This window comes from Saccopteryx leptura, chromosome 13, assembly GCF_036850995.1.
Source record: "Saccopteryx leptura isolate mSacLep1 chromosome 13, mSacLep1_pri_phased_curated, whole genome shotgun sequence".
NCBI classification, from domain to species: domain Eukaryota; kingdom Metazoa; phylum Chordata; class Mammalia; order Chiroptera; family Emballonuridae; genus Saccopteryx; species Saccopteryx leptura.
The window spans coordinates 38,580,757-38,605,247 of record NC_089515.1 but is presented as its reverse complement, the minus strand read 5'-3'; the positions used below and the strand labels follow the sequence as shown (position 1 = coordinate 38,605,247).

The window sequence follows — 24,491 nt, the reverse complement described above, 5'->3', positions numbered from 1 at the left end:
AGTTGAAGTCTTTTTTCTAAACTCAGAGCCTTGTACTACTACTCCCTGGTGGAGATCCCGCTTAGAAATGTTATCTTGGACAAGCCATCCTCTCTGCCATGCGTCTCCTCCCTGAGACAGTGTTTTGTAACTAGCTGTGCTGCTGCTGCCTGGCTCCTTTCTCCAGGGTCCTTGGGGCCCCTTTATTCTTGTGCTGGGCTGACAGATAAAATGATCCCAGAGGCATGAGGGGTCAGCCCCCGAGCTGTGGTTGGAGCTGCGAACCCAGGCTCTGTCAGAGGAGGCTTGGCGTAAGTGTAAATGAACCTGTCAGAGCAGAATCCCAGGATCACCTGCAGAAGGGAGGCAAAATTCTCAACTCAGTGCCTGCTCCCTTACCACCGACTTGATGTTTGGGATGGTAAAATGGAGTGGGTGTGGTTTAGGAAAAGCCACATCTGCCCTGATAGAGTGGTCCAAACAGACCCAAAGTCTGATTCCAGTGTGGTGTCTATTCAAGTGACTACCCTCTGAGCTTGTTTCTAGCTATCACATTAGAGGTGAGCCTACCGAATAAGATTCTTTCAAGCCTTTAAGTGAGGCAGCACTCCATGCCAGCTCTTATGTGTTCCCACCAATTACTGCATCCTAGGACTGGAGAAGACAGGATGGGTGTGTGACTGATGTGGAGGAGAGGGAGGGGGTCGCAAAATGACTATTACAGGAAGGTGATAAGAGCTATATCTGTACACCACGGCTAAGCAGTGACAGGAATGCAGAGAGGTGTAAATGCCAGGGTGGGAGATGAGACTCAAGGAGGTTGAGAAAAAAACCAGGGCTGGAAGTGGAGTGTCCCTGTCCTGTGTGTCATGCTCCTGGGAGCTCAGTGTGACAAGCAGCTTCTCAGATACGCTTCCCTTTTCAGGGTGGTGATCCACAGAGCTAGCAGGCCTAATAGCAATGCCATTATTGAGCAGGTTTTGTGACAGCCGTAATGTACAGTGTTTCAGGGAAGGATCCAGAGTCCAGGGGTTGTCTGCACCTCCATTATCACTCCTGTGCACTCTGCCTCTCCCATGAGATGGAGAACTCCCTGGGGAGCAGGGAATTAGCTTTTGTCTCTGCTCCTTCAGTGCCTAGCACAGTGGTCTGAACATTGGTGTTTAGGAAACATTTAAGTAAGCTAAAGAAAATGTATTATTTTGGAGCACAGCCTCTTTGCCTACTCATAAAGTGATGCCATTGACCCGAATTTTGTTCCAGGAAAGACTGGACAGCTTCTTCGGAGAAGACAGTGCTAGTATGAGTGGGCAGTCCTAAGGACTGCTGCTTTCAGACACACACACACACACACACACACACACACACGTATTAAAAATAGGGTATTGTGGTTATTTCCATCTTGTAGTTGAAGAAAGTGAGGTTCGAGGATGTTATATGAACACCTGGTCCAGTGCTCACTCCCCTGACTGAGAGATATGCCTCCTCCTACCCAAAAGATGGCCAGGCTCTCCCCAGCAGGGCGCCCATAGGGGCGGGGTCTCCTTCCCTCCCACTGTCATTCTTACTTTCCCCTCCCAAGCACCTGCTGTGATTTCTGGTGAGTGCTGGCAGAGAGCGGGCCAGAGGCCTCAGAAGGGAGGGAGCTCCTCTAGTACCTGGCACTTTGCAGGGCACTAGCTACATTCACCCTTGTAAAGAGAGACTTAGCGGTGAAATACCGGTATCACTCGACCAGAAAGCTGGTGGACGTGGGGAGGGAGGGCCAGCGCCTTCGCCGGAAGATGGTGGGCTCGGGCCAGAACACAGAACCGTGGAAGCGGTTCCCACTGGGGCAAGAGTGCGGTGAGCAGTTTGTGAGGGACCCTTGACTGAGACAGAGGAAGGGCTGGAGGGGCGGGGCGGGGCTAGGCGGCACCAGGGGCGGGCTCATCAGACAGGCTCCGCCCCCAGGGGCGCGAGTTTAAAAGCTGGGAAAGTGGGCGCAGGACACTGGGGCGCGCCGCTGTGAAACGCTACAAGCTCGTAGCTCCAGAACCGGCAGCCGCGTTGGGGCTTGAGCACAGCCATGGCCTTAAGGGTGGGGGGTGCTCGGTGGCTTGGAGGTGTCCTGTTCTTCGCTCTGCTCTCTGCCAACGCTGCTTCAGTCAGCTGGGATCTCCCGGAGCCCCGCAGCCCGGCCAGCAAGATCCGAGTGCACCCGCGAGGCAACCTCTGGGCTACTGGTAAGTCTATGGGACCCGGGCAAGCGCCCTACCAAAGTGCTGTCATTCCCTTTCCTTCTCTAGCCTCCCATCAGCCACAGACATTAGTGTCTGGGGACCCTGAAACTTATCTAATTTAAATGATAGGGAACTTGAGACCCAGACCGGTCAGTGAGTTGGCTAAGATCACTCAGCCAGTTTCAAGCAGAGCCGAGGCTGGATCCTACATCACCTGCCAGCTCGTGCCCCTTCCCTTAAGCGAGACTCCATGGACTCTTCTAGCCTCTGTGTGTCTCATCCCTGCACCTCGGCCTTCCAGACACCTTCATTCTCCACTTCCTTCCCTGCCTGTGCCGCCCTCTTCTAAGCAGGCAGCACACCTGGCAGAGTTTCTCCCTGGCCCTGACCCATCCCACCTCCACCTAGCTGTGTCATCCTCCCTACCCCACCACTGGTTCAGGAAAAGTTTAGGTGCAGGCTTTGCCACCACCCAGGGGTCTTTATGGCTCCTTGAAGAGAAGGAAGGTTGCGTATATTCGTGCACTGAGAACTAAAAGATGAGAGAGATGGGGAGCTTTCCCGCTGTATAGGATCCTCGCTCCCTGACTTCCTTGTGCATCGGCACCTCCTTTCTAGGTCACTTCATGGGCAAGAAGAGTCTGGAGCCCCCCAGCCCATCCCTACTGGGGACAGCTCCCCACATCTCCCTGAGGGACCAGAGACTGCAGCTGAGTCATGATCTGCTCAGGTTCCTCCTGCTGAAGAAGGCTCTGGGCAGGAGCCCCAGCGGCCCAGCACCTCACACCCAGGTGAGCTGGGCCCCCACTGTGGGCCCAGGAGAGGCTCAGCCAGGGCCGCCTTTGGGTCCGGCATTGGGTTTAGGGTGTGCCTGCCTGACCAGGGTGTGATGGGCCCCAGAAGTCCAGGGACTCTCGGCTCTTTCTGTGACCCAGAGCTTACAAGGAGAGGACTCCAAAGAAAGGAAGCTGAAGAAATAGAAAGAAAGAAAAAAATAGAAAAAAGAAAGGAAGCTGACTTTCCTAGCAAATCCTACAGAGTAAGAAGTAGAGGGAGAAATCTCCCCTCACCGATTGCCCAGTCTAAAGTCACAGCCCAGGATTATCCAGCCACTTGCAGCTGGATCTTCCCTCACAATCCAGACAGACTTGCCCCCACCTCAGCTGTCTACCCTCACTGTGCCCTGAATGTGTTTGTGGTTAAAGTTGGTACCCTGGGGCCCACAGAGGGGAAGAGAAGAGTCAGCAGCCGAAAGAGAATCCACCCTTGTTCACCTTGACTAGTGCTATTTCCAGTCTGCACTTGCCTCTGTGACCCATGGCAAGGTTTCTTGACCTTGGTGCACTCTTGACATTCTGGAATGGGTGATTCTTTGTTGTGGAAGCTGTGCTGTGCATTGTAGGAAGTTTAGCAGTATTCCTGGTCTCTGTCCACCTGAGCATCCCCCCACATCCCCAATTGTGTCAATAGAAAATGTCTTCAGACAATGCCAGAGGTTCACTGGTGAGGGGACGGGTGGGAGTTAAAAATCACCCTTAATTATAAACCACTGACTATGGTGTTTAAGGCCCCCAAACTAAAGCCAAGCCAGACTTAGTCTCTAGCCATTCCCTGCTCCTGGTGCAGTCCCCATCCCACGTTCCCTGGTGCTCTGTTGCTGTGTGTGGAAGGCAGAGTGAGGTGGTAGATCTGGGTTCTGGTGACAGTGTGCTATGCTCAAAACCTAGCTCGTTAGAAGCTGTGTGACCTTAGAAATATCACTTAACTGCTTTAAGCCTCATCTTCGTCATCTATAAAATGGGGATAATAATGCTCATCTCTTATAAAATGAGACCATGTCATGTGCACAGCATGATGCCAGGTATATAGAAAGCGCTTAGTAAATGAGAGTTAGTCTAGTCTGAGCTCCCCGGTAGCACTGTTGCTGACTCAGCTTTGTATCCTCGACTGTGCAAAGTATACAGTATGTACATTTTGAAAGAAGGCAGGGGCATGCCCTAAAGAAGGTCCAGCTGCAGCCAGCCTTTCTGACCCTCCTAATAGTACCACTCGCCCCTGGGGACCACAGACATTATGGCCAGGAGCCTGTGCTGGCTGAGTCTGGAGGGGGACAATGTTACCTCTGTTACCATTGGTCTTGAAGGCCTGAAACATGCAGGCCAACTAGAGAATCTTAGGAAACAATACCTAGCCCTGGGGTATGGGCTTCAGAAGTGAGGTTTAGGTGAGTGAAAACACTGATGCTGGTAGAGGGCCAGTCACCATACTTGGACTTGACTTCCAATGATCTCACTGGACTGTCATGACCACTCTGTTAGGTTGGGGTTATATTTTTAGAAAGCCACTGTCGCCACCTCTACTAGGCCCTTCTTCAGGAAGAAAGGTGCTGGGAGGGGGCTGCCTCAAATGAGAGCCTGTCCCTGTCTAACTCTGTGGATGCTAGAGCTTAGGGATGAAGGATGCCCCTAGCATTTGCCCCCTCTGCCCAGGTCAATTCCTCTGTGTTCCTATTCAGTACAGAAGGCCGCTGGTGCAGATGCTGCCGCAGTGAGGCCATTAACCAGGAAGACTGGACAACACGGCTTAGACTCTGTCCACCCCGGGAAGGTGCTGAATGGGACCTTGGTAGTGGCCCCATCTGGATGTAAATCCTGGGCTGAAATCTCTGTTACTCCATTACTGTGATTTCTGGTCGGGTCACCAGGAATATCATCAGCACTGCAGACACAAATTATGTTCCTGCTGTATTTATTGCTTTCCTTTTGAAGTTATGAATAAAACCCTGCTCTTTACATAGATTGTCTCGTCCTCTCCTTGCTGCGTGTTAGAGGGAATGGGGGTAGGGAGGGGGAGAGGGTTGGATCCAAAAAGCCCAGAACACTCCAAGGCACTAGCCTGGCACTGACTCAGGACTCCTACTCGTTAGCTCATTCAGCAAGCAGGTACTCAACACCTGCTGTATGCCAGGTCCTGTGCAAGGCCATTGGTTCTACTCTCGCCTCTGCCACCTGCTGGCACAGGAAAGTCTCTCGTGTTTCCTCGCCCATGAAAGGAAGCTGCCTACACTACTCGGAGTTTCGCTTATTCCGTTAATTTCAGCCTCACGCCAGGCTTTGAGGGGAGCCCCAGCATATTATTAAGGGTGAGAGCCTAGCTGGGATCCAGCCCCCCTTGCTCTCTCAATGTCTCTGGCTTTCTGTCGGATTGCCAGAGTTAGCAAAGAATACAGGACAGCCAGTTAAATGAGAATTTCAGATAAACAATCATATTTTTTGTATAAAATAGCCGAATATTGCATGAACATACTTATGAGAAAAATTATTCGTTGTTTATCTAATATTCGAATTTAACCGGACGTCCTTTATCATATCTGGCCTTGGCCCTCTGCATTGCAAATATCCGGTCGTAAATCGGACGGCATTTGGTCCCTCAGGCCCCGCCCGAAGCTGACATCCTGGAAATCCCTGTTTCTACATATGTCTCCATACCCTTTGACCAGAGAACCTCGAACCTACGAGAGCTCTGAGGGTCGTAGCGACGCTTCGGCAACTCTAGGCCCCGCCCCCTGACGTAAACCACGCCCTTTGTGTCAGAGCAAGCTGCTCCCACTCCTCGCGAGAAAGCCGCTCCCGCCCAGGAAGGGTGGCGGAAGTGAGGTAACGGAAGCGAGAGTTGCCATGGATCCCGCGGAGGACTGGCTGGTGGAATCCTTGCGCTTGTAAGTCACGGGATGGAGGATTTGGGTTGGATCTGGCCTGGCGAGCGCGAGGTGGAAAATGTAGGGGATCCTGGACGAGGCTTACGAGGACTCTGCCAAGGCCTCGGCTTTCGTTTTTGGGAAATAGCACGTTCCTGTGTGCGCAAACTGTGAGGTACTAGTAAGAGTCAATGCTTGTGGAGGGTAATAACGTGACCAGTTATTTTGCGCCCGTCTCTGAATTGAACCCCAGATTATCTCATCAACCTGGAAAGGTCTGAGTACTCTTGAGAGTTCCGTTTTGCAGCTGAGGACCGAGGCTCAGGGAAATCGTGTCTGGCCTGGTCTCAGCCACAAAGGGAGCAAATGTGTAGCAAGACTTGATCCGGAGTTTGCCTGAGTCCAGAGACTGGACCTCCAACAACCGAACCATGCTGTCGCCTCAGTTCTTAAACAGCTGTAAAGTGCCATGCGCCTTGTGACATTGTGTCCCTGCCTCGCAGGTACCAGGATTTCCATGCATTCGACCTCTCCGGAGCCACTCGAGTCCTTGAATGGATTGGTGACAAAGGTGAGGAGGTGGAATCGCACTCAGGCTGGTGCGCAAGAGTTCAGCCCAGCCAGGGCACACAGGAGAAGCGCCCATCTGCTTCTCCACCCCTCCCCCTCTCCTTCCTCTCTGTCTCTCCCCCTCCCGCAGCCAAGGCTCCATTGGATCAAAGTTGGCCCGGGCACTGAGATTAGCTCTATGGCCTCCGAATGGCGCGGGTTGCAACGGAGCAACGCCCCCTAGTGGGCATGCGGGAGTCTGTCTCTGCATCCCTGCTTCTCACTTCAGAAAAATAGGAAAAAAAAAAAAAAAAGAGTTCAGCCCAGCAGGACCCAACTCACTCCTCCTAGGACCTCTTGGTCACTTGTGGCAATTTTTTGCCCTGTAAGCACTTGTTAAGATCTAGATCTCTTTCATCTTCCAGTACAAGGCTGGCTGCATGTCAATGACAAAGGAAATTATCTTTGCTTCAGTAGGTTTGATGGAGTTTCTAGACCCAACCATGGTCCGGAATCTTTCTAGCAGTTTGTTACACCTATTTCTGCTTCTTTTTTTAGGGGTTTGTGTTGCTGGCTATGAAAGCCTTAAAAAAAATGAAATTCTTCATCTGATGTTACCGCTCAGACTTTCTGTAAAAGAAAACCAGGTAACTTGAAATATAAATGCTGAGTATATGTGTCTACTTTTAGTCATTTATTCATTGAACCTTTATGGAGCTGTTACTATCTACTAGCTATTGTCCTGCATACTAGAAAGAGAGAGAGAGACACACACACACACACACACACACACACCCTTCACCTGCCCTTCTGGTCTAATAGAGGGAGACAAATATGCACAGACATAAGTACTAAGGAATGTCCTGTGATTTACTGAGGGCTACCTGAGGAAGAGGTCAATTTTAATTTATGAAAAATAGATTTAGGGAGCCTTTGGGATATAGAGGGTGTATTTGGACAATCCCTTCCTGCAGTGAGCTTTCCTGAGGTGGTGGGCATGTTGGAATTCCAGGATGAGTGGGCTGGAGAGGGGAAAGACAGAACTTAAGGCGATACATTTAAGGAATGGGTGGAGGAAGATGAACCCGCAAGGAATACTAGAGTTGATGGCTGCTTGATGTTGCTATAAAATCACTGATACATCTGAGAAGGCAGCCTGGTCCCTGTTGCCCAGGGGGAGTTTTCTACCTAGGGCTCTTGACCTCTCTTTCCCCATCACTGAACCTTGAGCCAGGAAGGAGCTCACCCAGACTGGGCATTTATGAGAGACTTGATTTACCTCCCACCTCACCACTGGCTTTTCCTCTTTCCTCTTGTGCACTTCCTTTTTCCCTGCCTCCAGTTCCTTGCATGGAAATTATAATCTAGTGGCTAAGAGCATAGACTTGGTTGACAGATTTTGGTTCAGATTTGCAACATGATCCCTGTGTGATCTTAGAAAAGTTGCTTAAATTTGCTGTGCCTTAGTTTTATCTTTTTTATTTTTGTGAGAGAAAGAAAGACAGACAGATAGGAAGGGAGAGAGAAGAGAAGCATTAACTCATAGTTGTGGCACCTTAGTTGTTAATTGATTGCTTTCTCATTTATGCCTTGACCGGGGGACTCCAGCCGAGCCAGTGACCTTGGGCTTCAAGCCAGCAACCTTTGGGCTCAAGCCAGCGACCATAGGATCATGTCTATGATCCCACGCTCAAGCCTGCGACCTTGGGGCTCTGTGTCCTTGGCCAATGTTCTATCCACTGTGCAACCTCCTGGTCAGGTAGTTTTATCATTTTAGAATAGTAATGAAAGTACTTGTATCTCTCCTATGGTGTTTGTAAGAATTCAGCGTGATGAAGTAGACAAAGCACTAAATACAGTGCCTGATACAGTCAATGCTGGATAAATAGTAGTTGTTGTGTTTTATTACTAGAAGAACCTACCTGATTTCCATTGGGAGGTGGCAGGAGAAATGGCGGTGTTAGTTGGCTGATGCCTTCCAGCTTTATTTGATGAAGCTGTTAAGCCTCTCTGACTCTTCTAAGAAAGCCTGGAATATAACATGTGCTAGAAAGAAAGGTTAGAAGTGTTTGGATGCGCAGGAAAGAAAGGAAGCTATCCATGTAGGCAGCTGAGACCAACACTGACAAATAGTACACAAGACCTGCAGGGAGAAGCATCTGTTGCCAGCAGAGCAGCTTCCATGGCTTCCTGCCAGGCTGGGCTCTGGCTCCTTACCTAGAGCTTGTCTGAAACGTTCCTTGGGAGAGCAGACTCGACCTGACTGGCCACCACTCTGTATTTCAGGGCTTATTCCCAGAAAGAGATTTCAAGGTACGCCATGGAGGATTTTCAGACAAGTCTGTCTTTGATCTGAAGCACGTGCCAGACACCAGGTATGGTCAGCTTTTTTTTTTTTTTTTGTATTTTTCTGAAGCTGGAAACGGGGAGAAACAGTCAGACACACTCCCGCATGCACCCGACTGGGATCCACCCGGCACGCCCACCAGGGGGCGATGCTCTGCCCCTCTGGGGCATCGCTCTGCCGCGTCCAGAGCCACTCTAGCGCCTGGGGCAGAGGCCAAGGAGCCATCCCCAGCACCCGGGCCATCTTTGCTCCAATGGAGCCTTGGCTGCGGGAGGGGAAGAGAGAGACAGAGAGGAAGGAGGGGGGGGGGTGGAGAAGCAAATGGGCGCTTCTCCTATGTGCCCTGGCCCGGAATCAAACCCGGGTCCCCCCGCACGCCAAGCCGACGCTCTACCGCTGAGCCAACCGGCCAGGGCATATGGTCAGCTTTTGACCCAGACCCTCCATTCAGAATGGAGAAGCTGGAAATGTCAGGAGCATTCTGCCTCTTTATCACCACCCCTCCCCATCCCGTCAGCGCACGGACACATGTGAGCATTCAAGCACACAGAAATCTAGGATACAAACCATCTATTGCTTGGTGGCTTTATGGTCCCTCGGAAGACCTTTCACCTACTATAACCCACAGATCTCTGGAGCTGCTCCAAATAGATAAATGATGCTCTCAGTTTCTCAGAGAGCTGAGGATAGGTAGCTGGGACTGCTAGCTCAGCTGCCAGAGGCTAAGAGTCTGGGTCAGAGCTATGTGTTCAGGCTCCATGCTTGTGTCCTCTCTAGGACACTTCATGCCACATGGAAGCCTGGGCTGAGTCCCATGACTCTATCATTGTGGGTCTGTCCCTAAAGTGGAATGAGCCTGCTCCTCTATTAGATGAGGGTCGCTGGTCCTGACAATCCCTTCCTGCAGTGAGCTTTCCTGAGGTTCATGTAGGAATCCCAAGTTCAGTGGATTGGAGAGGGGAAAGGCTGGGTGGTATGTGGATGAGCTCCTCACCGTCTGAACTAAAATTTCCTCTTCATCGTGACTAGGTTGCTGGTGACCAGTGGCCTTCCAGGTTGTTACCTGCAGGTATGGCAGATCGCAGAGGACAGTGGTAAGTGAATTTGACTTGGTACGGGTTTACACTCACACACCTCTATCCTCTAATCTGAGCCAATTAAAGTGTAGACTCAGCTTAACCAAGTGGTGGCACAGAGGACAGAGCATCAGCCTGGGATATTAAGGACCCAGGTTCAATACCCTAAGGTCTCCGGCTTGAGCCCAAGGTTGCTGGCTTGAGCAAAGGGGTCACTGGCTCAGCTGGAACAGCCTGGTCAAAGCACATATGAGAAAGTGAGCAATGAACAACTAAGGTACTGCAACTACAAGTTGATGCTTCTCATCTTTCTCCTTTCTTGTCTGTCCCTCTCTCTCGTGCGTGCACACACACACACACAAAGAAAATATTAAAAAAAGAAGGCTCTGGCTAGTTGGCTCAGCGGTAGAGCATTGGCCAGTGTGTGGAAGTCCCGGGTTTGATTCCTGGTCAGGCACACAGGAGAAGCAACTGTTTTTCCCCTTCTCTCTCTCTCTCTCTCTCTCTTCTCTTGCAGCCATGGCTCAAATAGTTCGAGTAAAGTTGGCCCCACAGGCTGAGGATGGCTCCATGGCTTTGGCCTCAGGCACTAAAATAGCTCAGTTGTCGAGCAGTGGAGCTGTGACCCAGTTGGGCTGAGCATCGCCTTGTAGGGGCTTGCCAGATGGATTCTGGTCCAGGGTGCATTCAGCAGTCCGTCTCTGCTTCTCCACTTCTTACTTAATTAAAAGAAAAGGTAGACTCAGAGTCAGGTGGTAATTGAAATTCAGTGTTTGCTTTAATGCAGACAGAGTTGAACTAGCAACCACAGCATGGCACACAAGCCCCAAATGGAGCCTCCTGTGATTTGCTTCAGGAGTTGAGCTTATCAACCCAGTCACAGGCAGAGCATGTAGTAAGCTACCTCTCCCCCAGGCGAGAGCAATGGCAGAGACTAGGACAGAGCTGTCACCACTCAGGTTAGCTCGCCTCTTCAAGGAAGCGGAGACAGCAGGAGGTCACCTCCCTTTGCTGGCATGGTAGCCTTGGGGAAGGAAAACTGAGTGACCAAGAGACTGAGCTAACTGCATCTCCCTCAGAGAAGTAACTGGACTCCCACTCCCTCTGGGAGTGGAGGGGAGTTCCCTTTGTGTTCTCCTGTTGGGCAGATGCCAGAGTCTGCAGCCCTGGTCCGTCCCTTCCATCCCTCCTCAGTTGAAGTCTTGTTGGCCAGCGTGGAAGTGTTCCTCATGGGCACCGGCCTTCGCTCTTGGAACTGCCCTTTGCTTGTGTGATTCAGTGCCTACGGGCAGTTCCCCAAACCGCCTCACTTGGATGCCTCCCAGAAACTGGCTGCAGGTGTTGGCTTCTCTCTGAGTGCCATTGTTGCAGAAAGGCAGTTCGTGTGCTCCTTTGCTTTGAGGTTACTGCACTTTCCTTTATTTTTTTTGTTATTTTTTTAATGCTTCCCGGTGTTTGAATCACTTGTAGTTATGATTGATTTTTTAATATAATTTAATTGAAAGTCACTCATTTTAAGTGTATAGTTCATTAATTTTTAGTAAATTTAACAAGTTGTGCAATCATCACTATAAATCAGTTTTAGAACATTTTCATAACCTCAGTAAGATCCATCATGCTATTTACTATTAATCCCATGCCCACACCGTGCCAAAGGTAACCACGTAATCTACTTTCTGTCTTCCATAGATTTGCCTTTCCTGGACGTTTTGTATCAATGGAATCGTACAATATGTGGTCTCTTATGTCTGGCTTCTTTCACTTAGTGTAGTGGTTTTTGTTTGTTTGTTTTTTATTAAGTGAGAGGCAGTTGAGGCAGAGAGACAGTTCCTGCATGTGCTTCAACTAGGATCCTGGCAAGGCCCTACTGGGTGACACTCTGCCCATCTGGGGCAGCTGCTCCTTTGCTCAGCAACCAAGTTATTTCAGCACCTGAGGCAAGACCATGGAGCCATCCTCAGCACCCAGGGCCAACTTAGTCAAACCATTCAAACTGTGGCTATGGAAGGGGGGAGAGAGAGGGAAAGAGAAAGAGAAGGGGAGAACGAGGGGTGCAGGAGCAGATGGTTGCTTCTCCTGTGTGCCCTGACTAGGAATCAAACCTGGGACTTTCACACCCCAGGCCAGGGCTAGTATAGTGCTTTTGAGGGTCACCATATCATACCATGTCATAGCATGTGATGTTGTAAAGTACCGTACCTTACTTCCGCGGGTTTACGTAGAGACACCGAGTCCAAATGAATTTTTGAGTTTTATTAAGCTGGCTGCATATGACAAACACGGGATTTAGCTGACCCAAATCGGGCAGTGTCGAATATAGCTCTGAGGCTGGTTATATACACTTGATCACATACAGGGTGGGGGCAAAAGGAGGAGGAGGAGGGGAGCATGACATCATCATTAACAAGCTTATAACATTTGTCTATAGGATTTATAAAAAACATTCCTACATATTAAAACTTACAAGGTAACATAATAGCAAAAAATGTTTTGTTTTGTTTTTTTGTTTTTGTTTTTGTTTTTCTTTTCTTTTTGTATTTTTCCGAAGCTGGAAACGGGGAGAGACAGACAGACTCCCGCATGCGCCCGACCAGGATCCACCCGGCACGCCCACCAGGGGCCACGCTCTGCCCACCAGGGGGCGATGCTCTGCCCCTCCGGGGCGTCGCTCTGCCGCGACCAGAGCCACTCTAGCGCCTGGGGCAGAGGCCAAGGAGCCATCCCCAGCACCCGGGCCATCTTTGCTCCAATGGAGCGTCGGCTGTGGGAGGGGAAGAGAGAGACAGAGAGGAAGGAGGGGGTAGGGGTGGAGAAGCAAATGGGCGCTTCTTCTATGTGCCCTGGCCAGGAATCGAACCCAGGTCCCCACACGCCAGGCCGACGCTCTACTGCTGAGCCAAACGGCCAGGGCCCAAAAAATGTTGTTTTATATATTAAAAGACATTCCCAAATTTTTTAGTATCTATCTCCTATTCCTTTGTCTAGAGGTACATACATCAATCACACAACTTCAGGATGGGAGGGGGCTTACATGATGTCAGAGGATAAGCATTTGTAAATTGCCCATTAAGGAGAAAGAAAGGGGAGAGGAAAGGACCACTCGAATCTTCCCTCCCTCCCCTGCACCTGGCTGGCTGTTTACCTTCTTCCTCACAGGTATGGGGGAGGGAGGGGGTCCAAGTCTCCTTCCTCTTTTCATTCAAAACTCAGTACAAAAACCTTTCTGTTTACAATATAATAGCCCTTCCTAAGCATCTTGAGCTGGTGTAAATCACACACAAGTATAAAAGTCATTATTTACAAAATCTCTCTGAATGCTTGGCCTAAATTATAAAATGCCTTTTAAGCTTCTTTCTTAGTAAAAGGGGGTTTCTTATCTCAGTACTGTACATAGTATGTCCTTGTAAGCCAGGAAACTCCCACTTCTTTCTCCCTCCATTCCCTAAAGAAAGGACGGGGCAAGAAGCCTGACTTTTTCACCTAAAATATTAATATTAATTTTTTCAATTCCTTGGTAGCTTACCACAGCGGCAGTAGCTGGTTCCTTTTTACGGCTGAATAGGGTTCCACTATCTGGATGTACCACATTTATACCCAGTTAATGGGTTTGATTTTTGGCTACAATGAATAATGCTGCTAAGAACATTCATGGGCCCTGGCCGGTTGGCTCAGCGGTAGAGCGTCGGCCTGGCGTGTGGGGGACCCGGGTTCGATTCCCGGCCAGGGCACATAGGAGAAGCGCCCATTTGCTTCTCCACCTCCCCTCCTTCCTCTCTGTCTCTCTCTTCCCCTCCCGCAGCCAAGGCTCCATTGGAGCAAGGATGGCCCGGGCGCTGGGGATAGCTCCTTGGCCTCTGCCTCAGGCGCTAGAGTGGCTCTGGTCGCGGCAGAGCGACGCCGGGAGGGGCAGAGCATCGCCCCCTGGTGGGCAGAGCGTCGCCCCAGGTGGGCGTGCCGGGTGGATCCCGGTCAGGCACATGCGGGAGTCTGTCTGACTGTCTCTCCCCATTTCCAGCTTCAGAAAAATACTAAATAAATAAATAAATAAAAGAACATTCATGTATAAGTCTCTGTGGACATATGATTGCTGAGTCATTTGGGAAATCTATGTTTGATACTTTTAGAAACTTCGAAACTTGTCTAAAATGGTTTCATCATTTATATACCAGCCAGCAATGTATGAGGGTTCCTATATCTCCATGTCCTTACAAACATTTGTATTGTCTTTTTATTTATTTATTTTTTAATTTTTTTTTCTTTTTTGTATTTCTCTGAAGTTGGAAACAGGGAAGCAGTCAGACAGACTCCCTCATGCGTCTGACCGGGATCCACCCAGCACGCCCACCAGGAGGCTATGCTCTGCCCATTTGGGGCGTTGCTCTGTTGCAACGCTCTGTTGCAGCCAGAGCCATTCTAGGGCCTGAGGCAGAGGCCATAGAGCCATCCTCAGTGCCCAGGCCAACTTTGCTCCAATGGAGCCTTGGCTGCCGGAGGGGAAGAGAGAGACAGAGAGGAAGGAGAGGAGGAAGGGTGGAGAAGCAGACAGGCGCCTCTCCTGTGTGCCCTGGCCGGGAATCAAACCCGGGACTGCTGCACGCCAGGCTGATGCTCCACCACTGAGCCAACCAGCCAGGGCCTGTCTTTTTATTTTTGATTGATAAATTGATTGATTTCAGAGAGACAGAAGAAGGGAGAAAGAGAAAGGGAAGCATTCATTTGTTGTTCCACTTAGTTGTACATTCATTGGTTACTTTTTTGTGTGTGTGTGTGTGGAAGAGACAGAGAGAGGCCCTGGCTGGTTGGCTCAGCAGTAGAGCGTCGGCCTGGCGTGCAGGGGACCCGGGTTCGATTCCCAGCCAGGGCACATAGGAGAGGCGCCCATTTGCTTCTCCACCCCCGACCCCCTCCTTCCTCTCTGTCTCTCTCTTCCCCTCCCGCAGCCAAGGCTCCATTGGAGCAAAGATGGACCTGGGCGCTGGGGATGGCTCTTTGGCCTCTGCCCCAGGCACTAGAGTGGCTCTGGTCGCGGCAGAGTGACGCCCCGGAGGGGCAGAGCATCGCCCCCTGGTGGGCAGAGCATTGTCCTCTAGAGGGCTTGCCGGGTGGATTCGGGTCAGGCACATGCAGGAATCTGTCTTTCTGCCTCCCTGCTTCTCACTTCAGAAAAATAAATAAATAAATAAATAGATAAATAAATAAATAAAAGCTAGCCCCAAACTGTGTTCAGGACCACATGATTTGAATGACTTAGGTCTGCATGTGGTCGCCAGCTTTAAAATAAAGACTCCTTTAAATTTGAACTTTGGTGTGGAGAACATTTGTGTACTCTCACTGGTTTCACTACAACAATAGGACAAATTATAAAGAAATTAAAGTGTGCAGGCTGGATAGCTTAATTGATTAGAACATCATCCAATGCTTAGAGGTTGCTGGTTCAATTCCTGGTTAGGGCACAGACAGAAACAGATCAGTGTTTCCGTCTGTCTCTTTTCCCTTCTTTAAAATTAGTAAATTTAAAAAACAATTAAAGTGTTCCTTCTGATAGTTACAAAATATAAATATAATGCAGTGTTTATGTTTCCACATCCTGTCTTGCCAACTGTCAGCTCCCTTTCTTTCTTTCTTTTTTTTTTTTTTTGTATTTTTCTGAAGCTGGAAATGGGAGGCAGTCAGACAGACTCCCGCATGCACCCGACCGGGATCCACCCAGCACGCCCACCAGGGGGCGATGCTCTGCCCCTCCGGGGCGTCGCTCTGTTGCGACCAGAGCCACTCTAGCACCTGGGGCAGAGGCCAAGGAGCCATCCCCAGCGCCCAGGCCATCTTTGCTCCAATGGAGCCTTGGCTGCGGGAGGGGAAGAGAGAGACAGAGAGGAAGAAGAGGGGGAGGGGTGGAGAAGCAAATGGGTGCTTCTCCTGTGTGCCCTGGCTGGGAATCGAACCCAGGACTTCTGCACGCCAGGCCGACGCTCTACCACTGAGCCAACCGGCAGGGCCTCTTTTTTTTTTTTTTTTTGATGGACCATTACCTTTAATCCTAGCCTGCACCCAGCGGGCAAGTACAACATACACTGGGCTCCAAAACCCACTCATTCAGTGCTCGCAAAGCTACTAACTTATCCGAGTTTCCTAGAATCAAAGGTTTCTAGCTCACCAGATTTATTCACCTCTGTTCCGCATGTCCTTCCTTCTCTTTGCACAAACTGCACAAACTGGCTTCTTACTCAGCACTCCACCATCTTGGCTGCTTCTCCTGGCCTCCTCCACATGGCCTCACTCTGCTCTCTCCTCTAATGCTAATAATCCCAGGAACTGAGAGCTCCCTTTCTTTCTTGACCTTCTAGATATCCAGGGAAGACCACTGGCCGGCTCTCATTGTATAATGGTTCAAACCTTCATTAACAGTCTGGATTTTCACCTCTTCCTCTTTCCCCTAGATGTCATTAAGGCTGTGAGCACCATTGCTGTGCATGAGAAAGAGGGGAGTCTCTGGCCGAGGGTCGCCATCTTCTCCTCAGTGGTGCCTGGAGTTCTGAACGGGGTGCGGCTCAGCGATCTGAAGGTTGTGGATCTAGAATCCCAGAAGACCACGTACTTGTCAGGTGTGGCCAGTTTGCCCCTTGCTGGCTCCTCCAGCTCTGTCTGCTTTCCAGCCCTACTCAGCCACGTTTGAACTGAAATCAGCCCTGTGTGCCACCTGCTGGGGACACAGATGAATGAGAGGCAAGCCCTGGCCTGAAGGGACTCCCATTCTAGGATTGGAGGAGTCAGTCATGGGGACCAGCACCCACCCAGCTGAGTAGAATGGCAAGATGAACAGGAGAGGGGAGATTTGATTTATTCTGCTTGGGACTAGGGATGCTTCCCAGAGGGGACCAGCTAGCCCTGACCAATTGCGCAGCCTGTGTGACTCCAGCAGCTTTTCTCTTTGCCCTCTGTCTTCCAGGTGTCAGTGACAGTGACGAGCTAAGTAGCCTCCAGGTCCTAGATACGGACACCTTTGCCTTCTGCTGTCCCTCAGGCCGGCTGGGAGTTGTGGACATCCGCCAGAAGTGGGCCCCACTGGAGAACGTCAGCCCTAGCCCAGGGTCTGGTGGAGGGAGGTGGTGTGCAGAGGTCCGGGGCAAGAGCCAGGGCCCTGGACCCAACATTGCCAGCCTTTGCTCAGATGGGCATCTCTGTCTTCTTGATGTTCGGGATCTCTGCCATCCTGTGAGCTCAGTCCAGTGCCCAGTGTCCACGCCGAGCCCTGACCCAGAACTGCTGCGGGTGACCTGGGCTCCAGGCCTGGACAGCTGCTTGGCCATTTCAGGTACTGCTGAGCAGTGTCTTGCCTCTGTTGTTTGAGCTTCTCTTGTAAGGGACTATCGGGTGCTCAGGAAGGGCCTCTGGCCCCAAATTTAAAGTTCCAGAGAATCTCCAAATTAATTCTCCAGGCTCATCAGGGGAAGGCCCTTCCCCATTATGGTTGCTAAACTCTCATCCATTGGTAGCAGGGCTTTCCTCTCCTCGCAGGAATTCAGTTCCGAGGTTGGTCGAGAGGCCTGCAGATAATGAGACACTAGCGTGGCCACGAGGCTGTACCAGAGGATGCCATTGGATCTCAAGGGTGCTTCTCAGTCTGTTTGCTTTTTGAATTATAGCAGCCTCTAGGTCAGCAGGCTCCTGGGTCTGGCCTGGCAGTGTCTAATTGAATGAGGGTTTCCAAAGACCAATATGATGGATCCGTTGAGCAGGGAGAGGTTGAAAGAATAGTTGATCTCTGGCCAGATAACTCTGTTGGTTGGACCTTCATTCTGAAGCACACAGGTTGCCTGACGGTTCATTCCCCAGCCAGGGTACATACAGGAATAGATCACTGTTCCAGTCTCTCTCTCTCTACCCTTTCCTCTCACTGAAATCAATGAGTAAAGAAACAATTTTTTTTTTTTTTTTTTTTTTTTTAAAGAAAGAATAGTTGAGAGAGCAAGAAAGGATCACTGGTAATAGCAGGTTCCAGAAAGTGGAAGAATGGAGCCGGGGTGGAGGGACTGGCTCCTGGCAAGAAGGCAGCAGGGTGGAGTGAATGTGGATATAGTTTGGTTGTTGGGGAACACAACCTAGAGCAGGGGTCCCCAAACTACGGCCCGCGGGCCGCATGCGGCCCCCTGAGGCCATTTATCCGGCCCCCGCCACACTTCCACTTCCGGAAGGGGCACCTCTTTCATTGGTGGTCAGTGAGAGGAGCATAGTTCCCATTGAAATACTGGTCAGTTTGTTGATTTAAATTTACTTGTTCTTTATTTTAAATATTGTATTTGTTCCTGTTTTGTTTTTTTACTTTAAAATAAAATATGTGCAGTGTGCATAGGGATTTGTTCATAGTTTTTTGATAGTCCGGCCCTCCAGTAGTCTGAGGGACAGTGAACTGGCCCCCTGTGTAAAAAGTTTGGGTACCCCTGCTCTAAAGGCTTCTGTTTGCCCCTCGGGTAGGAGATAAGCCATCTGTTGAGAGAGACTCAGATGGATTCAAATTTGGGGCAAGTGGCCTGACCTGTGCTGGTGCAGGATAAAGCGTCGACCTAGAAGGCTGAGGTCATTGGTTCAAAACCCTGGGCTTGGCTTGACCTGTGGTGGCGCAGTGGATAAAGCGTTGACCTGGAAATGCTGAGGTCGCCAGTTCGAAACCCTGGGCTTGCCTGGTCAAGGCACATATGGGAGTTGATGCTTCCAGCTCCTCCCCCCGTCTCTCTCTCTCTCTTTCTCCCTCTCTCTCCTCTCTAAAATGAATAAATAAAAATTTAAAAAAAAATTCATTAAAAAAAAAACACAAAACCCTGGGCTTGCCTGGTCAACGCACATAGGGGAGTTGATGCTTCCTCCTCCTCCCCCTTCTCTCTCCTTCCTCTAAAAATGAATAAATAAAAGGTAGGAAAAAGAATTTGGGGCAAGTGGGAAGGGTCTAAAAAAGTTTCAAGCCTCAGTTTCCTGGGCTAAATATATTAGTACCTATTTCATACAGTTGTAAGACTTAAAACAATGTATGTCCAGGATTAGCCTCAGGCCTGGCACATGATAGATACACAAGATTCTCATCGTCATGCGCCCTGTGGAGCTGGCAGCTGCCGGCCCGAGGGCAGATGCTCCGCGTCCTTGGTTGGCCATTAAGTATCTTGTTAAACTATTAGATTCCTGATCCCATAGCCTGTTTGGGTACCATAGAACCAACTGTGAAAATTGTTTTAGAGATTCTGTGTCAATCTTCTCATTTCTTATTCTTCTTCAGGTTTTGATGGGACAGTCCAAGTCTATGATGCCATGTCTTGGGATGGAATGGAAGGCCAAGTAGAACCTTTCTTCACTCACAGAGGTCACATCTTTCTAGATGGCAATGGGACAAACACTGCTCCACTGGTCACCACCCACACCTGGCACCCCCACAAACCAAGGACTTTGTTATCGGCGGCGAATGATGCCTCTCTGCATGTGTGGGACTGGGTGGATTTCCGTGCCTCCCGGTGACACCAGCATCTCTCTTTGTAGGAAGAGGAACTGCTTTATGTACAAGGGTGCTGATTTAGGACTCAAGTGACCACAGATCTCTGCTATCAGCTGAGTGCCTTTGGGCCCGAAGGTAGCAACTACTTCACAAGGTTCTTGGGGAAATTTGAAGAAATAAATGATAAAACACCTGGTAGGATGCAGAGCCCATTAAAACTTTGGTGGCTACTCTTAGATCAGAGCAGCTGTGGGTGCCAGGTTCCTGCTGCTTCCAGCAAGTCTCAGTTCTGTAGGCTTTGGTCTGAGCAATGCTTTCCTTACCGAGTGGGCTGTGGGGGACTATCTCAGGAGTAATGATGACCACACATAGTCATTACCTGTGTACCGACCTTTCAGCCCAACCCCCACATACACTGTGGCTCCCAGCACTTTGTACTGTTCGGAAGCTGATATTCCAGTGATGAAGACGCTAGTGTTGAAGTCAGACTGATCAGGGCTCGCCTCCTGGCTCTGTTCAGTTTCCCTCTCTGAAATGAGCCTTATCATAGTACCACCCGGTGGAGCGGCTGAAGATGCTTACATGGGACACTGCACTAAAGTGCGTGGCTCAGCACCTGACACCCTGTGAATACTCACTAAGTGGGGCTGTTGTTTTCACTCTGTTCCGGACTGGAGGACTGATGGAGCTGAGCTGAAGACACCATAAAGCTGGAGTCTTGGAGAGAGGAAAGGGGGGAGGTCATGTTCTCTGGAGTTAGAGCAGACTTATCAAAGCAGCTGAGTGGGAGCCACCATTCTGGTATGAATCAGCTGGGAGGCCTGGGTCATGCTCACCAGGCCGTGGGATTTATGAGTCCCATATTTCCTAATATACTCCTTGTGGGTCAAATAAGTTTACAAATATGATGTATATGTTTGCTCGCTTATACTTTACATTGAGTGTGGGGGACAGGCTGTAAGCAGGCCGGATCCTTCTAGCCAAAGGGTTAGTTTTAAGACTTAAGCCTTTCCTACCCTTTTAATACTAAGATCTTCACAACACTAAGCTTTTCCCCACACTCTTGACTGTTGCATAATGCAGGGTGGTGCACTCTTATGAGGAATCCCGTTTATGCCTCAGATAAGTGGCTTTGTATCAGAGACTTCCTTATTTGTATACTGGCTTAAAGGCTTTAATTTCTACACTATAAAATAAGGGAGACCAGGGGCTCTCTCTTGGTTCTTGAAATTAGCATTGCAAGGTGAGGCAGCCAAGATGGTGGAGTGCTGAAGGAGAAGCCAGTTTGTGCCGAGAGAAGGAGATGGGGAACAGAGATGAATAAGGCTGGTAAGATAAAAACCTTTGATTCTAGAGATACTCGGATGAGTCAGTGGCTTTGGGAGCCCTGAATGGAAAGAGAAGTGTTTTCCCACTGTGTGTCTTTCTCGCTGGCCGGATGCAAGCTAGGATTAAAGATAATGGCCCACCAGTTCTTGGCTCCATTGTTTCATTACTCTCTGTCCAAATCAAATGCAAACCTGCATTGGCCAGGCAGCTGTGGTGGTGGCCGTGGCTACTGTCTTTACACTCCTAATGTATTTTTTTTTATTTTTTGGAAAGGAAAATAGCATTAGAAGAAAGGAAATTAGTGTTTATTGAGCGCCTACTCTCCTACCAAAAAGTTTACATATGATACATACATACTTAGAATACATCTTTTATTTATATAATCTTTTTTTTCTTTTTCTTTTCTTTTTTTTCCTGAACTTGGAAACAGGGAGACAGACAGACTCCCGCATGTGCCTGACCGGGATCCACCCATCTGGGGCATTGCTCCTTGCAACCAGAGCCATTCTAGCGCCTGAGGCAGAGGCCATGGAGCCATCCTCAGCACCTGGGCCAACTTTGCTCCAATGGAGCCGTGGCTGCAGGAGGGGAAGAGAGAGACAGAGAGGAAGGAGAGGGGGAGGGATGGAGAAGCAGATAGGTGCTGCTCCTGTGTGCACTGGCCAGGAATCGAACCCGGGACTCCTGCACGCCAGACCGATGCTCTACCACTGAGCCAACTGGCCAGGGCCTTCATTTATTGATTTTAGAGAGAGAGTATTGGGTGAGAGGAGGAATAAACCAATTATTGTTCCAGGTAGTTCTTTCTTGGTGTTCCATGGGTAAGGTGGACGGGACAGCGCTATGTGCAGCCAGCCACTGTGATTTGGTTTCTGCACTTTAGGTCTCGGCCTCCAGGCCACTTCTTCCAAGACAGGCATTCCCAGGTCACTCGTGTCTGCTCCTGACAGCATTCTGTTCTTTTCCTGCATAGTAGTTGCCTGAACATACAATGGTATCTTTATTTCTTTATTTTCCTCTTAGCCACCTAAACCATGAGCCACAGGACATCTGTGTGTGTTGTGTGCACATCGTATGCCGGTGTCTATGTCTGACCTGGTACTGACCTAATTTACTGACTTAAAATAAGGGCAAGTGAAGCACCTCCCTCAGCAGGGCTCCCAGTAGAAAATCCTTAAACAGTAGTGTAGCCAGGCGGTTCCAAAGTAACTTTGGGGACAGTTCTTGTCCTGCCTGGTGGAAGCTCTCCGCACCCCTGGGACGCTGCCCCGGCCAGGCAGCCCTCCCCAGGAAGCCTCCTCAGCGGAGGCCTCGCTGTGGCGTGGAAATCCGCGCCAGCCGGCCCGTTTAGAGACACTCCTCTGGACCGCCGCCCCTCCCGCGTTCCGCCACCCCTGGGCGGCGTGAGCCCGGGCGCGCAGCGTGGACACATCTGCACGTCCGCTGTTGGGCCGGAGTCCTAAGGGCGGAACACCCGACAGCGCAGGGGAGGCGGAGATCTCGGGACGGACACTCCCATGGAGAGCAGGGTGACCTGAGAAGAAGGCAGCAAGTCCGTGACAGGAGGAGGGGGAGGGGGAGGGGGAGGGGGGGGAGGGGGAGGAGAGGGAGGAGGCACAGCCCCGGGGAGAGGGAGGACGGGCCGGGGCCTTGCCAGGGGAGGGTCATTAAGGAGGCGGAGGCGGGGGGGGGGGGGGAGGAGGAGGGGGAGGGGGAGGAGAGGGAGGGGGAGGGGAGGCACAGCCCTGGGGAGAGGGAGGACAGGCCGGGGCCTTGCCAGGGGAGGGTCATTAAGGAGGCGGAGGCGGACGCGGCAGAGGTCCGAGCAGGTCGGGGCGAGGGGCGCACAGGCCGAGCAGGGAGGGCAGACGGGACTGTCCTCGGGGGGCCAGGAAGAGGGGGTGCATGAGAGGTGCTGAGCTCGGAGCTCGGGGAAGAGGTTTAGGGAGCATTCGCTCAGAGGCAAGAGGAGGGGCGGATGGGAGGATTGGCTGGAAAGAGAGACAACTGAGTCGTGTGTGCGGGACATGGACCTGAGGAGATCCGACCCGAAAGAAACTCTTGTAGGGAGAGGGATGGGACACGAGATGTCCATGTGTCCACGGCTGCGAGGGAAGTTTGGGGGTGGTGGGGTTTGGGGGTGCATCTCCCCTCTGTCGGTGGAAAGGCCGAGAGAGCAGAGTGGAGCACACTGGGTCGCAAGTGAGTTTTGGTTTTTTGATGACAGAGACAGAGAGAGTCAGAAAGAGGGACAGTCAGACAGGAAGAGAAAGAGATGAGAAGTATCAATTCTTTGTTGTGGCTCCTTAGTTGTTCATTGATTGCTTTCTCATATGTGCCTTGACCAGAGGCTACAGCAGACTGAGTGACCCCTTGCTCGAGCCAGCGACCTTGAGTCCAAGCTGATGAGCTTTGCTCAAACCTGATGAGCCCGCACTCAAGCTGGCGACCTCGGGGTCTCAAACCGGGGTCCTCGGATCCCAGTCCGACGCTCTATCCACTGCGCCACTGCTTGGTCAGGCCCCACAGGTGAGTTTAATATCCAGTCTTTCAGCTTCTTACGGGGGAGGCAAGGCAGGCATGAAGACGTGGTCGGGCAGGTCCAGGGTGTTGGCGTCTGCAGCGGCTGGGGTCCGAGAGGCTGCGTTGCTAGAGGCTGCTGGCTCACCTCCACCTCTATTTCCTCATTCTCCAGTGTCCCTGGGCACAGTAGGAGGAAAAGGCTTTTCTTGTTCAGAGCTGCGTGGGAACAATTAACCCAGGTCGTGTGTGTGTGTGGGAGCCGCCTGTGCCACTACTGAGGGTCCATAGGTTTGAGGAAGGGAGCATATAGGACCTGACTGCACGCAGGGGGGGAGGGTTATGAAAGGAGCTTCCTAATTCCCAGACCTTCGCTGTGCAGTTGCTGATGGTGGGAGGGGTCCCTATGCACCTCACAAAACCTGTATTTGTTGCTACGTTTATGTCTTACCAGGTGTCACTTCATCAGATGAGTCATTTTCTGTGTTTGTAAGGAAAGGGAAATGTGGGTGGAGCGCAGAGCACATTCCTAGCAGCTGCAGCTGATGCAATGCTGTGAGAACACTCCAGCACCTGAAACTCTCCTGGGCACACCCAGGAGGAGCTCGCCCGCTATAAGGAAGTGACTCAGCGCCAGCCACGCAGCTCCCTGACCTTTTCAGCCATTGGCTATGAAGGTCACGCTGTAACACCCTATAGGCTGAACCTGTGTATATAAGCTAGTTTACTTCCTGAATAAAGGGGATCTGCGTCGCTGAACCTGGTCCCAGGAGTCGGGTCTTTGCGTCTCCGTCGTCCTCAACCCCGGCAGGACTTGTCCACAGAGAAAGGCCTGAGAAGACGCGAGGTAGTTGTGGTCTTGGTCCATAAAAGGAGGACGCAAATCGTGGTGTTTGGATGCAGCAGGAGCCTCAGGTGCGTCCCCTAGGGAGCTGAGGAATGAATAAGGGATGACAGAGCAGAAATTGTTTTGTGGGTTTTTTTTGCTGCTGTTTAGATTTGGGAGCGTTGTCACCATGATGACAATTTTGGACGTTGTTCGAGTAGGTATTTTTTTGTCCAAGAGCATCATGTATGAATACACTGTATAGTGTTTTATTTTTTTCTTTTTTTTTTTTTCTTTTTTTTCTTTTTTTTTTTTTTCATTTTTCTGAAGCTGGAAACAGGGAGAGACAGTCAGACAGACTCCCGCATGCGCCCGACCGGGATCCACCCGGCACGCCCACCAGGGGCGATGCTCTGCCCACCAGGGGGCGATGCTCTGCCCATCCTGGGCGTCGCCATGTTGCGACCA

At 50.7% G+C, this 24,491-nt stretch overlaps 2 protein-coding genes across 5 annotated transcripts; both read left to right on the top strand.

Moving 5' to 3' along the window:
- The first annotated feature begins 1,958 nt into the window (after positions 1-1,958).
- On the top strand, positions 1,959-4,995 carry NMB (neuromedin B). 2 transcript variants are annotated; one of them, XM_066355114.1, is made up of 3 exons: positions 1,959-2,204; positions 2,820-2,992; positions 4,722-4,995. In XM_066355114.1, exons 1-3 carry the CDS (start codon positions 2,048-2,050, stop codon positions 4,884-4,886), a joined length of 495 nt encoding a protein of 164 aa, XP_066211211.1. In that variant the 5' UTR covers positions 1,959-2,047; the 3' UTR covers positions 4,887-4,995. The 2 variants fall into 2 exon arrangements, with proteins under 2 accessions (XP_066211211.1, XP_066211212.1); XM_066355115.1 differs by having other exon boundaries at positions 4,717-4,879.
- An 851-nt stretch (positions 4,996-5,846) lies between these two features.
- WDR73 (WD repeat domain 73) lies at positions 5,847-20,819 on the top strand. 3 transcript variants are annotated; one of them, XM_066355336.1, is made up of 8 exons: positions 5,847-5,919; positions 6,402-6,497; positions 7,006-7,094; positions 8,734-8,822; positions 9,824-9,888; positions 16,308-16,472; positions 16,817-17,182; positions 19,136-20,819. In XM_066355336.1, exons 2-8 carry the CDS (start codon positions 6,416-6,418, stop codon positions 19,369-19,371), a joined length of 1,092 nt encoding a protein of 363 aa, XP_066211433.1. In that variant the 5' UTR covers positions 5,847-5,919; positions 6,402-6,415; the 3' UTR covers positions 19,372-20,819. The 3 variants fall into 3 exon arrangements, with proteins under 3 accessions (XP_066211433.1, XP_066211431.1, XP_066211434.1); XM_066355334.1 differs by having other exon boundaries at positions 5,853-5,919; positions 6,402-6,469; XM_066355337.1 differs by lacking the exon at positions 5,847-5,919 and adding an exon at positions 6,599-6,832 and having other exon boundaries at positions 6,402-6,469.
- The last annotated feature ends 3,672 nt before the right edge of the window (positions 20,820-24,491 follow it).